The sequence below is a fragment of the Apis cerana genome, linkage group LG1 (assembly GCF_029169275.1).
Source record: "Apis cerana isolate GH-2021 linkage group LG1, AcerK_1.0, whole genome shotgun sequence".
NCBI lineage: Eukaryota > Metazoa > Arthropoda > Insecta > Hymenoptera > Apidae > Apis > Apis cerana.
This window is the reverse complement of record NC_083852.1, coordinates 5657559-5673503: the sequence shown is the minus strand read 5'-3', so window position 1 is coordinate 5673503 and position 15945 is coordinate 5657559. Positions and strand designations below refer to the sequence as shown.

General features: G+C 30.9%; 2 protein-coding genes across 2 annotated transcripts in view; one reads left to right on the top strand and one right to left on the bottom strand.

Moving 5' to 3' along the window:
- The window catches only part of LOC107994863 (arginine kinase-like), a 47187-nt gene that overhangs the window by 17670 nt on the left and 13572 nt on the right, over positions 1-15945 (bottom strand). Inside the window, exons 2-3 of the mRNA XM_028665307.2 lie at positions 12546-13286; positions 12404-12467 (exon numbers count right to left, since the gene is read on the bottom strand). Coding sequence (XP_028521108.2) covers positions 12404-12450 — 47 coding nt within the window. The 5' untranslated portion in view covers positions 12451-12467; positions 12546-13286. The remainder of the gene's footprint in view (positions 1-12403; positions 12468-12545; positions 13287-15945) is intronic.
- LOC108000617 (uncharacterized) lies at positions 1458-7430 on the top strand. Its single transcript, XM_062080022.1, has 7 exons — positions 1458-1597; positions 2396-2518; positions 3880-3942; positions 4025-4087; positions 4230-4271; positions 4360-4434; positions 7292-7430. Exons 1-7 carry the CDS (start codon positions 1538-1540, stop codon positions 7364-7366), a joined length of 501 nt encoding a protein of 166 aa, XP_061936006.1. The 5' UTR covers positions 1458-1537; the 3' UTR covers positions 7367-7430.

Here is a 15945-nt window from a genome sequence, read left to right as displayed (position 1 = left end):
TAAATAATCGATATAATATTTAATCATAAGAAATAAAAAGTACGTTAAGACTTGAAAAGATAAAACATATATTCAAAACTGACTTTCAAAAAAAAAAAGAATAGATGATTAAATAATTATTAAATTTACAAATTTTCATTCTTATTTAATAACAGTAATAACAGGACAAATATTATTACTCTTTGACACCGATATAATATCGAAATATTGAAATAATTATACAAATAAGATAAACACGAAATTTTAATTAAATAATACAAATTCAAAGCGTCATTTAACTTTTTTCAATACGCGCAAAGAAGCAAGAGCGAAACAATATTCACCACTGTAATCCCCCATTTCCTCACACGGAAATAATCCAAACCGTTCAAACTTATTAAAAGAAACAACAAGAAAAGAAAACGCAATCAAATTATTAAATTATTATTAAATTTCACGGAATATAATTATCCATAAAAACCGAGATGATCTAACCTAACCTAATTTTTCCTTTCATCGAATTACAAATTTTTTCTTTAAAAAAAATTTCTTTAAGAATATTAAATTAAATAATTTCTATGAATGAATAATTCAAAATTTGAATTTTAAATATTCCTATATGTACATATAAATTATTTCGAAGAAACGAGATATAGTGAGAAGTGAGAGGATTAAAAAAGAGAGAAATAAGGAATAATTAATTCTTTTTCTCATTGACCAAATTGTTGAATAAATAAACGAAAATATACGAGAGAAGTAAAAATAGAAAAATAAAAAACGATTAATGATTGACCTAACCTCTTTCCATATTTCATCGAATATCGAACTCGTGAAAAATTCCAATGAAAAAATAAATAAGCATTTCTTTATCATTACAAAGGAATATAAAGTGATATAAATATACAAGAGGAATATAAATTAGGGTAAAAAAAAATGAATAACCTAATCTAACCTCTTTTATCTCGTCGATTATGATCGGATTATGATCGAAAATATAAATAAATATTTCTCGATCGTTGCAAAAAAAAAACATCGCAAATGAAGAAAAGGAATGAAAAAAAATGGAAAATTGAGGATAAAAACGTATATATGAAATAAGTACATGAAAGCCAATTGCTAAAAAACAATATCATTACGAAGGATTCGCTTCTTGACATGGATCTCTAGTTAACGTCGTTGTTTGAATATGCCGTATCAATTTGTATCGTAGGTATTTACTGCTATTCCTACCTTTCAATTAATTGCAAATTCCAATATAACGAATACATCTCGAAATTAAAATTTTCAACTTTTTCTTCTCGTAAAAATGCATAATGTTAAGATGCTAGGACGAATAGAAAAATTCAATGAAAAATCGCGACATCCTGTGTACAAATCGTCTATCGAAGACGAGATGAACAGCAAGGAGAGAAATTGAAGAGGGCGCATCGATCATTTTATGTCAAACGATCCTCCAAAAACTGTCAGTTTTTTCGATTCTCGTGGCCCGTCCAAATTCACGTGATGCTCGTGACAATAGCGACGAATTATCAGCTTCGCGGGACGAAAACTCGATGTCATGGAAATCGCAAGGATCCACAGATATTACAAAACCTATCATTTTGGGCCACGATGGCTGGTCCGTAGAAAATCCTCTTTTTAACCTTTAGCATACCAAGATGAGGTCATTCACAGACCCTCGATATCCAATAATATTTTGCGAATATATATTTGAAAGGAAAAATTAGAGAAAAATTTGTTTATTAAGTAATGTTTATCAAGTATTTTTTTAAGATTGTTATTAGCAATAAGTTTTTAATTATTATTAGGTTAGGTTAAGTTGTATATTGTTATATATGGGTGTCACTTAGAAGATAAATTTTTTATTTTTAGGAACGTTAGAAAATTAATAATGAAATTTTATTAATGGATATTTATTAAAAATATATTTCTTGAAAATTCTTGATTGTAATATTAAATAATAATGATACGTCTTATCGATGATTGTATTATTCAATTTAAAAGGAATTTCACTATAAAGATGGAGCCACATGAATTTATACGCGATATACTTCAATCGATTCATCTCATAAATTGTAAAAATACAAAAACTATTCTATTTAGTTAAGAAATTTCATTTTTTAAAAATTCGCTTTAATTTTAAAAAATAATTTAAAAAACAAACTGAACAAATTGAAATTTCTTGATAAATCGAAGGAAGTAATCAAATAATTTTTATATTTTCACAATTTATATGAAATAAATCGAACTATATTAAAATTCGTGTTTTGTTAAAAATATATTCTCAAAAAAAAAATTCTTTTTTCATAAATGTTAATAATATCTTCATCTTGGTATGCCAAGGGATAAAAAGAAGATGTAAAATCTTTTTATTTTGAATGTCTGATTTTTTTTTCTTTTCTTTTTTTTATTCTAGTTATACCAATATCTGTTGACGGACGCTAAGTTAAGGAATATGCTTGATTTGGGTCCGTTCTGCGGGACCATTACGTTTATAACTGGACTCATGATCTTGATTCTCCTCCTCTATTCATACATGGTGAGTCGCACTCATTTTTACGACGAAGATTCCTTCTTGCGAACAATTTATATTATTATCTTTTTTCGATAGTAAAATATATTTTTAGAAATAATTTTTTTAACATAAAAATCATATTCAAATTTCGCATGAATAAATTATCGTTCGTTTAATATTTTGCAAGAGAATTAATTTATAGTTTCGTGAATTTATATTTTCGATTTATATTAAAAAAAAAATTGTAATATCGAATAATTAATAATTAGTCGTAATATTTCTTTCTGGATTTTTTAATTCAAAGATATAAATGAAAGATGTAATTACGAGGAGGAAAAATCATCAACATTTTATTAAGCAAAATAAATTAATTCCTGATAGAGCAAAAGTGTCAAACCTTTCAAAGTTGTGCATTTTCAGTAAATTATAAATTATTAAATGTCACTTTTACTTTCAATCTAAAAACAATAAACATTTAATAATACCAATCGATAACAAGTTCAACGAATAAAATATTTAAAAAATACTTGCTCATCTTTGAAAACTAAAGAGACAGGAATCGATCATTTCTCGAAAAGAAAAAGAGAAAAGTCGTTACTTTAAAAGTGAAGAACATTCCGAAATCCGATGGAAAGCGAGCTAAATAATGTCGAATCCGATGTGTTGGCAACTTCGTGTTTGATCAAATTAACCTTTTTCACCGTTTCAACATCGATAGAAACTTTCGATCTTTCCGCTAATCAAAACTCTTAAAGAAGTAAAAAGTTAAAAGAAAAGGAAAAGAGAAGAGAAGGAAAGAAAAAGAAAAAAGAATGCAAATCGAACAATCGTAATTGCGAGACACCTTGTCGACGATACTTTTCTCCACTGTTATCGATCTGTCTGCCTTTCGTTCATCCAGACGAATAAATCGGCCACGAATTAAACGGGACAATTGTAGAGTAACGAAGCATTAAATCACGAAGTGGCTGTATATACAGATACGTTGTCACGAAATGAAATCTTAATTCATTTACAAGTACCTCTTCGTTCCTTTTTTTTTTTTTTTTTATTCCTTTCAACGTTTTGTGTATACAAGAGTTATCGCGTGCGTTTCACGGAACGATGAAAGTTTAAGGTTATGCTTGGTTAGATTAGATTAAGTAACAATTCTTGAGAAAAGAATTTCGTGCAATTTCTTTCTTTCTTAAAAATTTGTTAATAAATAAAGTAATAATAATTATAATCATCTTTCGAAATTAATAAATTTATTATCGTTGATAAAAATATCTCGTCATTCCCTTTCTTGAGATATTTTTAAATAAATTTAAATCTGTTAATCTTAATAATATTCTTTAAAAAAAAAATACTTACTCTTTAATTCTTGCATGCACTTCAATCCTCAGAATGAAAAAGCGACCAATTCGAATGAGAAGGATTTTCAAGAGCTTCAAAAGGAAACAAATAAGGTATTTTTCATGGGCAATTTTTTAAGAAAAATCAGAGATACACAGTGGGGAGGGAAGGTTAATAAATAAGTTTAATTTGCAGAAAATTCCCCGGAAAAAGAGCGTGGCGGACATCAGACCGATCTACAATTGTATTCATAAGCACGTAAGTTTGTTTTCCAGTCGATGCGCCCCATGTGGAAAGTGCATTCCGTTGTTTTGCCTTCGGATAAGTTGGAATAGTACGAGAAACAACGCGGTGAAACAATATAGTTACGGTAAATGGTAAATTGCTTTCTGATTTCCAGCTCCAGCAGACCGACGTGTTTCAAGAGAAGACGAAGAAAATGGTTGGTACTATTCTCGAATAAATTTCTCTCCCCTTCCGATGAAGTTACGCGACCTAACCTCACTTTCTCTATTTGTGTGTTTCGACAGCTTTGCAAGGAACGTTTGGAATTGGAGATTCTGTGCAGTAAAATCAATTGCATCAACAAGCTGTTAAGGCCTGAGGTAAGACGTAAAGAAAAAAAATTCTTTTAAATAATTGAATTAATTGTTTTTAAGAATTAAAAGAATTTTTTAAATTTTTTGCTTGAAGTCTTTCTTCCAGTTTTTCCTCTTCTCATAAAAATATTAGAAACAGGTAAGCATATATCTGCTTTGACGGACTTTCTCGCGTTAAAATTTCAATATGATTTTGTTACGAAATTCAAATTTATCTTAAAGGAAGTAATGTTAAAAATTCATACGATAAAATGGAACTCTATTCTTCTTCTAGATATTCATTGTTAATTAAATGAAAAATTCACGGTTTCATTACTTGAAAGTAGTTTAATAATATTTTTATATAGTTACTCGAAAATGTTCTTTTAATTATATTCTTCTGTTCGAATATTTTTCCATCACACGAATGATTTTTATTGCTATTATTGCTTTCTGAGTTTATATAAACTTTTGTAAAAAGAAAAAGGAAAAAGAAAAATCTTTTATATCTATTAAAGCTTTACAATTAAAGCTCCAAAGTGATTATAAATTCTTTCAGATTACAGTATCGATTAATTTTTTTTTTTTTTTTGTTAAGAACTGGTAGTGGGTTAAAAAAAACCGTAATCAGTGTTCTCGATTCAGTATTTAATATTACATAAAAATTATTTTCAATAACAAATAAAAGTTCGTTACGAGATTTTATAACTTTAAAGTGGTTATATAAAATCTCTTTTAAGAGATTATATGTCAATTACTTTTTAAATAAGTATAAAAAAAATAGAATTTAGAGGAATATCTCAAGTTGAAAACAACGATGACTGCAAAATTTCAATTCTTTATTTCGTGTCAATTTATTCCTGATGAAAATTAGAAATATATTTCACATTTTTCCTTATCAAAAATATAATAATAAATTAATATATCGACTTTTAGCTTTAAATTATTATTATTTCATCTAACCTATAATAATAATAGGAAAAATAATAGGAAAAAAAATACTATATCTTCTGTATTTTCAAGTATTATAGTATTTGCAGCTGTATCATTTATATTCACTGAAATAACTAACACAACTTATGCATTTTATCATTCTTTCTCACTTATGTTTCCATTATTCCTCTCATTCACAATACTCACCTCTGCCCTCTGCAGAAACCTAATCCAACTAATACAACTGCCATAAGTCCACGGGACGCCTCTTCTCAAGACTCCTCCTTCATCCCCTATCTCTCATCATCCTCCACGATCCCCACAATAGGATTCTCCTCCGCAATTACAGGGACCTAGCTCGCTGCCTTTCATTTTTAACAATGTGACGGTTAATAGATAGAATATATCACACGGATAAGACGTATGATGCCCATCCACCGGTCATGTTAACACCTTAACTCGCTATTCAAAACCTCGACCAGGAGGAGAAAGAAGGGGGGAGGGGTAAAAGTTTAAAATGGAATTCATCCAAAGAAACGAATATTTGGGGGGATGGGGGGAAGGTGGGGGAGGAAAAATAAGATCTCACGGTGCGATAATAAGCGAGGCGAGACCGTGGCTCTGAAAATTGGATTAAAAATGATCAAAAGCTGGTATCTAACCGCGACCTGAAGGTACGAAAGCGATTTTCATCTTGTTAATTAGGGCGAACTCGCGGAAATTCGCGGGGTTATATACGTCGCGTGAACTTGAAGTATATTCCGCCCGAGGGTGTTAAAAGTGTCTGGAAACTTTTCTGCTCGCGCCAGACAACAACTATGGCGGTCGTGCACGGTGAGAGAGAGGTCACTAATGGCGGAGAACATCCGAGATCACGGATTTTATTTTATTTTTGATGGTAGATAGATAGTTGGAGAATAATGATACCGAGGATGTGATATTTGAATTTTTTCTTTTCTTGGAGAAAAGTTATTATTTCAGATTAGATTTGTACTTTATATGATTATTTTGAATTAAGTAAATGGTGTGGACTAGTTGAGAATACAATTAATTGTAATTTGAATACGAAAATATTTTTATATAAATATTCAATAATCGAATTTTTTAAAAATGCTGAGTTTGTTGGATTTATAGTAAATGTTGGTTAGATTTGTAAACAAAATGTAAGCTAGAATGAAACGAGATAGTCGATGTGCAATGTTGGAAAAAGTTGAGGGAAATGTTTCTAAATATAATTGAGTAATAAGGAATATTGGCAAGCAGTATTAGTCTTCTCTCGTTTACTTTCAAGATATGAAACGGCTTCTTGGAAAGTTTTATTTTTACCAAGAAGATTCTGGAAAAAAATTAATCAAACTACTTATCAAACAGTATATCTATATCGGCCAATTATTATAAAAACTTTAAAGTTCTCAGTATTTCACTTGGATAATAATATAGAAATCTTTTTTAACATTTTGCAAAATTATTATTTGAAATTTTCCATGAAGCAATTTTCATCACTTTTAATATTGAAAATAATATTTCTTAAAGAATTAAATTACTATATCTAAACCTATTAATCGATTCACTTCTAAAATGTTTGATTAAAAGAAACACCATGTTAAAGAAAACATGAAAAAAATTTATCAATTTCCTGTAAGAAGAAATTTATTTCAACATGTTACGATATAGTACTTCATTAAATCAAATTTCTCTTCGAATAAAAATTAAATTTTTCTTTCTATATTTATTATTTTTTATTAAAAAAAAACTTAATCCAAAAAAAAATTGAAATAAATTGAAACAAAACTAAACCGATGATGATTGACTCGCGTGAGAAAAATCGAAACGTTGAAAATTCGTTTGAATAGAAAATACTTGGATCGAGAAAAAGAGAGAGAGAGAGAGAGAGAGAGAGAGAGAGAGAGAGAGAGAGAGAGAGAGAGAAATTCATTGATGCGTGTTTCAGGCGCAGACCGAATGGCGGCGAAGCAAGTTACGAAAAGTATATTATCGTCCTATTAACTCTACCACGTCGAAGTAATGGCCGACGCTATGTAACAATGTAATTAACCAAATACAAATGCATCCAATAAAGAACGTACAAATTGCATCGACTTATTACGCGCAGACGCGTTTATGGATTCACGATATTCTTGCATCAAACGTTCCTTTTTTCTAACCGTGAAGAATTCTTCGTGCACGTTCCACAAATTATATACTATTATCGCACCCGACACGAAATTGAGCCTACGTCGAACTGAGAATCGTAGTGGTGTAAGATATATGACGTATTTTAAGAAATTTAAAAAAGGATATCTTTTTTTTCAATTTGTACATTTTACATATTTTTATATTTTTTGGTTTTGGTGCTTTTTTTCTTTTTATATTATGTCGATTAAATTGTATTTAATAAGTGAATAAATTATATCAATGACGTAAAATTATATTGACTATCGATTGGGCTTACACCACTATGATACTTAGATATGTAATTATTAGTATATATAGCTTTAAACCATTGTTGGTGTATCTAAAATATTTAAACTAAGATCAATATTGAATAAATTTATTTAAAAAAGACTCATTACAGTTCAATTTTTATGCATATATGATCATTTACCAAGATAAATTTAAAAAAAAAATTAAATTTTGCCAGAGTAACTACTCTCATCTTTCGTTCATTCTCTAAGAAAAATTGGCCAACACTCTAATTTTTCTTCTTCGTAAAACTTATAAAAATAAACATGTGATGAAACAAAATATAAGTAATTTTCACTCGTTGAAAAATAATGTATCCAAATTACTTTCTCCTCGATCACGATCAAATTCATTACACGTACAACCAACCTATTCCCATCTCGCTATCGTTGATTATTAATGTTTACACCGGCGTAGTCGAATGCGATAGAAGGAGAAGGAGGGGGGTTTGTGTATTATTTGAATTCAACTCGACCAGATTATTCGGTTTGATTAATCAACAACGCGCAACGACGGTGTGTCTCAAAAGATAGCCAAGCCGAGGAGTTATGCGCGCAGGGACAGCGGATGAGTTATTGCTGTCGCGTTACCATGCCCCGTTGTCCCATTGTTTCTATTATTACATACGTCAAACACGCGAATGAATTATGCGCGGCTGGTGAACGCAGAAGTTGATTCGAGGAAAGTGGAGGGGGAGGCGCTAACGATGTTCCGCGTTCGTAAATTACCGATCAAAGTTTCGAACGTTCGAGTTTCTGGTTCTCTAGTGAGAAATTGTATAGGGACATTTTAAGGAAACTAGCGGTAAGCGAGAGAAAGAGACAATTGCGAAAAATTATAAATGAAATGGAAGAATATTGTTTTGATTAATTTAATAAATAATTGTTTAAACTAAATTGTGAAATATAATTGACGTTATTTTTTATCGTATCTATTATTTCATTTTTATAGAATATATAATAGGGAAATAAATTATTATAGGACATTTTAAGCTAATCTTCTATTTTTGATGTATGCAAGTATTTGTACTTTTTGATAAAATTTTTTAAACAATTTTCTCTCTAATTTTACCTTTTTTCTATTTTTTTGTATCATTTTTTACTATTTTTTGTATTACTTTTTTTACATTCGATTTCTCTTTCGCCAAAATCCGCCAAGTTAAGCGCGAAATTTAAATCGGTCTAATTTTAATCTACTTTCCTTTCGACGACAGCCATCGATCAAAAAATTTTTCCACAAAGTTACCCGATACACGATTCGATTTATCCTTTTTTACATGTTTCCAAAATTCGCGGTTTTTCAACAAATACCACTTTCGCCACAGTGTCAATTACTTCCTTTGATTTTCAATCGCACAAAGGCGTAACCATCGAAATAGCCAACTCGATTTACTCTGTGAAACGCATGGATATTTGTGTATAACGAATAAAAATAATATTAAAAAGAAGAAAGAAAAATGAAAGATAAAATAGTATCATTTAATTTAGGTGAAATCGTTTTAAATGTTTATCACGTGCTATTATTTATTCCCTATGAGAAAAGAAATTTTTTTTACGTCGTTTTTAATACCTTAGAAATATGATCTGAAATTTCAGATGAATTTTATTATTAGATTGAAGAAATAGAAGATCGATAAAGTAGAAAGTTTGACTGAAGTATTATGATCCTTTCAAAAAATTGAATTTTTCTTCTCTTTATTGTAAATTTAGTTTGATGCGTTACGGGAGAATATTTGAAAATTTGACAATGAGATTTTGAGAATATCTTCTCAGAAGTATAACCATCGAAATAAAGAAAGACAAATCGTAAAATACGGAAAAAGCTCGAAGCGCGAATCCAAAAAAAGGGGAGGTGGAGTGAAAATAGATGAACACTGGATTTAAAGTTTGCTTCAATCTCTCTTCACCAATCGGATAACGAATAAATTGAAAAGGGAAAAAAGAGAGGGAGAAAAAAAAATATCGAATTTAAAAATACACAGTTATATCCTCGAAAATAGAACTTCATACCCGAAAGATATCGATTTCAATTTATTTTCACGAGTAGTTTTCGAAACGGGTCACAGAACTTTTAAAGAAACTACTTAAGTTTTCGTGAATCCTTCTTTATACGCGAATAAATTGTGCTACAAAATCCAGCAATAATTCCGTTTTATGCATTGCAATATAGATAAGAAGATTCATTTTTCTTATCAATGAAATCAACCTTCCAAAATTCCATTATTTTCGTTCTTCGTATTATCATAAGTTAGATCAATTACATATAACATTTTAATTATTTTATCAATTGAATAAAATACATCACTTCGAGGGAATGCAATCAATTTGTAATTATTTCCAATTATTATTTTCAAATTTTAATTACCTGATGCGAAAAAAAACATACCCGAAGAAAATCGTATAATTATTATGAAAGAATTATTCAATAATCCATCATACTGTAAAAAATCAAGTTAAAAAAATTTCGAATAAAGTAATACTATACCTAATTACTTATCAGAATGCTATCCATTTCTTCATTAATTCATCCACGTGTATAATAATAAATTATCCAAGTAACTTTACCAACTTAGCAACAACTTCAACTATTTAAAATTTTGCCCATCTATGCTCCGGGATAGTTTCGGTTTCAAGTTTGGATAACATCTCGTGCACCGATATTCGAAACTCTATTCTTGGTGACGTTCGGGCGCATTTAGCGGTTTCTTGTTGCACGAGAAGCAATTTTCCGCGTATCTATCCATGGTTGGGGGAGGCATTAATCCACATATATCGTGGTCGGTCTATCTTACACAGGTGTTTCGAGCAAACCGCAATTGCCAATCACGCGTATTGATATATCGTATTATTGAATATCCTAGGATGGTTCGGGTTAATTTCTAATTGCATTGCATGCATCGTTGGCAGGATAAGATCCCGGCGAGATCGAAGTGGAAAAATGGACGAGGTTGGCGAATTTTGAATTTTATTTAACGTGAAAATTGTATTAGCCAGTTGAAAATTGGATTGAATACGAAGAAAAACTTATGAAGAATACAAAGATAATTTTATTTACTTCATGTAGATTTATTCAAATTTAAAAAATTTATATTGCAACGTGATCACAATTTCACAAATTAAATGTACGAAAGATCACGGGAAAAGCTCGACTCGTTCTTCATTAATCTAATATAACTTAATTAATAAAAAATAATATTTTCACAATCTCGTGTAAATAATAATCTATCTAAATAATATTAGCGGAACCCTCCAAGGCAACAATAATCCCCCGGATACTTTTAACGACACGTTTCATCGCATTAATAAAACTGACACTGCAACTCTATTAAACATCCCCTTCCACTCAGCTAAACTTCCTCGAGACCGCATAATCATCCCCCAAAACAAGCCCCCTTAAATCGTCCACTCCGTACACCTCGTCATCACTTCGCTTATTCAATCGTGTCTGAGCCCGGAAACAAACACCTGTCGTTATTCTACAATGCTGCTAATTCTCCTCATCGAATTTTCTTAACGACTCACGCACAATATCCCTTCACAGTTAATCGTCGCGATGAAAAGAGATGCACAGAGTGTATCATTCAGTAGCGAGTGGGATAATTGTATGGGTTTAAAATACAAGAGAATAAAAAATTTTGTTGGAAAAAGTTGATATTTGAAATGAGTAGATGTTTTACGAGACGTCAGTTACGTGATGTGTAGGATGATCTATGTGAAAACAAAAAAAAAAAATGTAGTAGAAGATGAAAAATAAAATTTCCTTGGGCGAAATTGTTGCGCGAGAGATGTGAATTTGGTTACTCGTGAAAGTTGATATTTTGAATGGAAGGATGTTTCGGAATTAAAAACGCGATAAAAATGTTGGAAGATAAAAGATGAAATTTTTTTAGATGAAATTAAATCCCCTATATCAGAGGCACCAATTACTTATGAAAATTTATATTTTAAATGTAAGATATAAGATTGAGGTCGGTATTTACTTCAGAGTTTAACTTCCGGATTGCAGTCTGAAATTAAAAATAAAAAATTCCACGTCCGTACTTAAAAAGAGAATTTGCATGTTCGTGCATTTGGTATGAGGAGAACGAAGTAAAATGGTTTCAAATGGTGCATTGGAGGCGATGCTTTTCGTGCAGACGTTTATTTGCTTTTTTTCATGGAGTGTATTTTTTAGAAATGAAGATATTTTAAATATTTAAAGATTACATTTTCTTTTTTTAGAAATCGCTATACGTTTCCTTATATATCAATTAATTATAACACGTTTTGTTGCAAGATTTTTATTCCATGGATACTAAAAGTTTTAACTTTAATCACTTGACCTTTACGTGATGACATTTTATAAGTTTTTAAGGTCACGTTCAATTCACGTGTATATTTATATTGTACGTATACTCCTACGATTTTCTTTGCATTATTATACAAAAAAAATATTTATTTTCGAATTCATCAGAAGATAAATAACAGATAAGTAAAAAAAATTATAAAATAATATATAACAAGATTAAAGATAAAAAGAATCAAACGTTATTAAAAATTCTTTAATAAAAAAATGTATATCACATATCATCTAAAAATTTTAACTATCATATTATACTTACCTATGCATTACTCCAAAGCAGAAATATTTGTCACGTAACCTATGCATTACGTTAATTTTCCAAACTAAAAAAGATAAAATAAAAAAAAAATTAAATACAATACGTATTTAAAAAAAAAAAAGAATATTCAAAATATCTTTACCAAAATTCAAGAATATCACCGATTTGGAACCATTCTATACACAGTAAGTGGCAAATTTCCTCATATTATACTTCGAATGCGGACCGAGATTTCACAAATCGCGCATGCGCGGTCGATTGGTGGGGAGGCGTCCCTCTTCTTTTTGCGTCCTTGCAGCCAGTCGCGAAATGTAGATGTCGCTGGTAGTGTCGTCGAAATCCTAACTCTCGACTCTCCCATCGTCTCTATCCCAACCGCCACCCACCTCGTTTCACCCTGTGTCGTCGTCTATTTTCATTCAACCCCTCTCCCCACACCTAGGCCGCCGCCGGCGTAGAAATTGAACCATGGCTACGTGGTGCACGAGAACAGGGTCTTTGCTCCCGTTTAATATTTCAACCAGTCCATTGGCTGCCTTGAGCATCGACATGCGCGCCTTGCCTTCGAACTCGCGCCACCGTTTCTCGCACTCGTCGTTCTCGTTACGTCAAAGGCCGATGCTCGAAATCCCCAACGATGATAATCCATTTAGCAAGGTTGGAGAGGAAGAGTGGTATGACTTGGAGGATGGCGGAGGAAAGAGAATGAAAGAGGAGGGGGGAAAAAAAGGGAACCGCGGACGAGAGGGTATCGATACACGCGGAAATACTGAAAAATCGATCGGTCCAAGCACTGCCAAGCTGGTCACTGTTCCGTGTACGCGTATATAGAAGGATTTTATATGGAAGTGAACAGGAGAACCGCGTCTCTTCCATGCTTTGCCTGAAAAATGTAAATTGTAGGTCAGAAATATAATGAAATGTGATTTTGCTTTTTTTTTTGGAATTGGTAATTTTTTATTGAAATGTGTTTATATGAAATCTAAATTCAATATTAATTAGATATAGTTTTGGTATAGAGATTTTGAAGCGATAAGAATAAAATTGGAATTTGAATTTGATGAATAAATTTTTTGAGATCTCAAAGAGATTTTTTTTTAATAATTAAGACAATTCTAATAATTTTTATCTTAAAAATAATTAACCAAATTTTATCTTATTGACGCGATGTTCTTGGAAAATTATTAACTATTGGATGCCGCACCATATCAATCTTTGTCAATGCATCGCTATCAACCTCCATTATCTGTATATAAATTTTTAGTCAAAATGGCCAATCTATTATGTCAGATTTTAATCTGAAAGAAATATGATGGATCCTCTCTATCACTTCGATGCAATTTCTGTCCCAAAAAATCAAAATCTACTAGGATTAACGAATACAATAATAATAAAAACAAGAGTCACTGATCAAATTCTCCTTAAAAAAATCAAAACTTGCTTAAAGAAATACCAAATGCAATAAGACCATTGACTACATTAAAAACAAACATCATTCCGCTCTAAGAAAAACAAAATCTACTCGAAGTACTATGTAAGTGCCATCCGCCAAATATTAAAAATGGTGTCAAATCAAGACGATCAATCAAACTCGAGACGCGATATTAAAAAAATTCTAACGAACCAATCAAAAATCCATTCGCGATCGATACGGTAATAAATACTCGTAAAGTATCAATCTCTCGTCATTTTCTCTTACACGCATACATATTTTCGTTCAGATCGAACACCACGCGAGGCTATTGGGGCCAACGATAATATGCATCCGTGCGCATATACACAATGGGAACGCGTTCTGGTCCCAACGGCCAGCTTTTCCTTCTTTTCTTCCTATTCTATTTTTACTTACATTCCTTTCTCCCGTTCTCCCTATCCCCCTCTATTTTTTCCTTTGTTTAGAAGGCCACTGCGTTTTTCCTTCCCCGCCATTGTTCCTTCCTTTCTCTTTCTTTTTGTTTTCTCCCTCCCCATCTTTTTCCAACCTTACACGCCCACCCCCGTGACGGGGGTAAAAATGCGAAACGATATCGGACTAAGAAGATTATTCTGCTCGACTGAGGATAAGTCGGGCACGGAAAAAATTTTTGTGCAGCGTGTTTAAATCTTTAAACAGTAAAACAATGGTGGGGTTCAAAAGTCGAAAAGAGAAAAAAAATGTTTTAACAAAGATTGTAACGAAGAAATAAATAAATTAAATATCGTTCGAGTAAAATATCGTATTTTATGGAGAATCGATTAATATATTGAATGAAAAATCGAAAAGAATTTCTCTTCAATGGCAGATATTGAGATTTTTCGATGAATACAATGAACAAGAGTAGAATAAAACGAGATCAAAAATATTCAGGAACGTGGAAAAATTCTTTTTTATATGGAATCAATGATTCAAAATTATACGATAGAATTCTGAAATAGCTATCACAATTGAAAAATTATCTTGAGAAATTCATTTTGTTCCTAATTCTATTTAGGCTATTAATTAATTATTAATTATTAATTATTAATTAAGATAAGAAAACAACATTTATCAAAACATTTCTCCTTATATCCAACTGTTCTCGTTTAAAAGGAACACCTTATATATCTTTATACAATTCCTTGTTTTAAAACTGCGAGACTATATCAAACTCTCACTTAGGAGGGATTATTACATTAACTACCGTAAATTTTATCCGGTCGACGTTTAAAACGAATTGTTTCTTTCCAAAGATCTCTCTTTCTTCGTCTTCCTCGATCCACACTCCCATACGTGTTTCACAAAAGTACGAAGTCTCTCTCTCTTTCTCTTTCTTTCCTTTTTCTTCTTTTTAAACATCGAGTATGTTTGCCATCATCGAGGAGCGAGGCTTTTACCAACGGATCGCTGCCTCCGCGTTTTTATCTACTTTATGGACGACGTTGGGTGAAGACATCTTGCCACGGTAAAATGTTTCTCTTAGTTGAATCGATACAAGGTATAATGTGAAGCGTAGTGATGAGTTCATACGCGTTGTAAAATTTCAGCTTTCTTTATTTTAAAATCGAATGAAACTTATTGATTCGAATTTAAAATAATAATTCTCTCGATATTTTTTCTTATTTTTGACACCTATCTTTTTGACTTTAGCTTTCAAATTTATGAAGAGTTATCAATCGTTAATAGTATTACATAGTTTGTTTATAGTATATATGACGTGCATATAATTTCTATCGTAATTACAAAGCTATAGTCTTCTCTCTGCAAATTCATTATATCTTAATAAATAGTTTTTTATAAACTTAATGAGGAAACTCCAATGTTCTAATATTCATAGATACTCTTATACTTGTATAATTGATACATTTATATCTCGCCATTTTCATGATAAAAAAAGAGACATCTTCGATAACTGGAAATAAAAATCTCCATCGTCGCCATAAATTCAGATCACGGTTATTACAAATTGTTCCCGTATATTTTCTTCGAAATTATACATCTCGTTAAATAACACAATGGAGACGTATCATAAAATCTATGAACTCGGCAACTTAATTAACCCTTAATTGGCAATCCAGGCCGAACA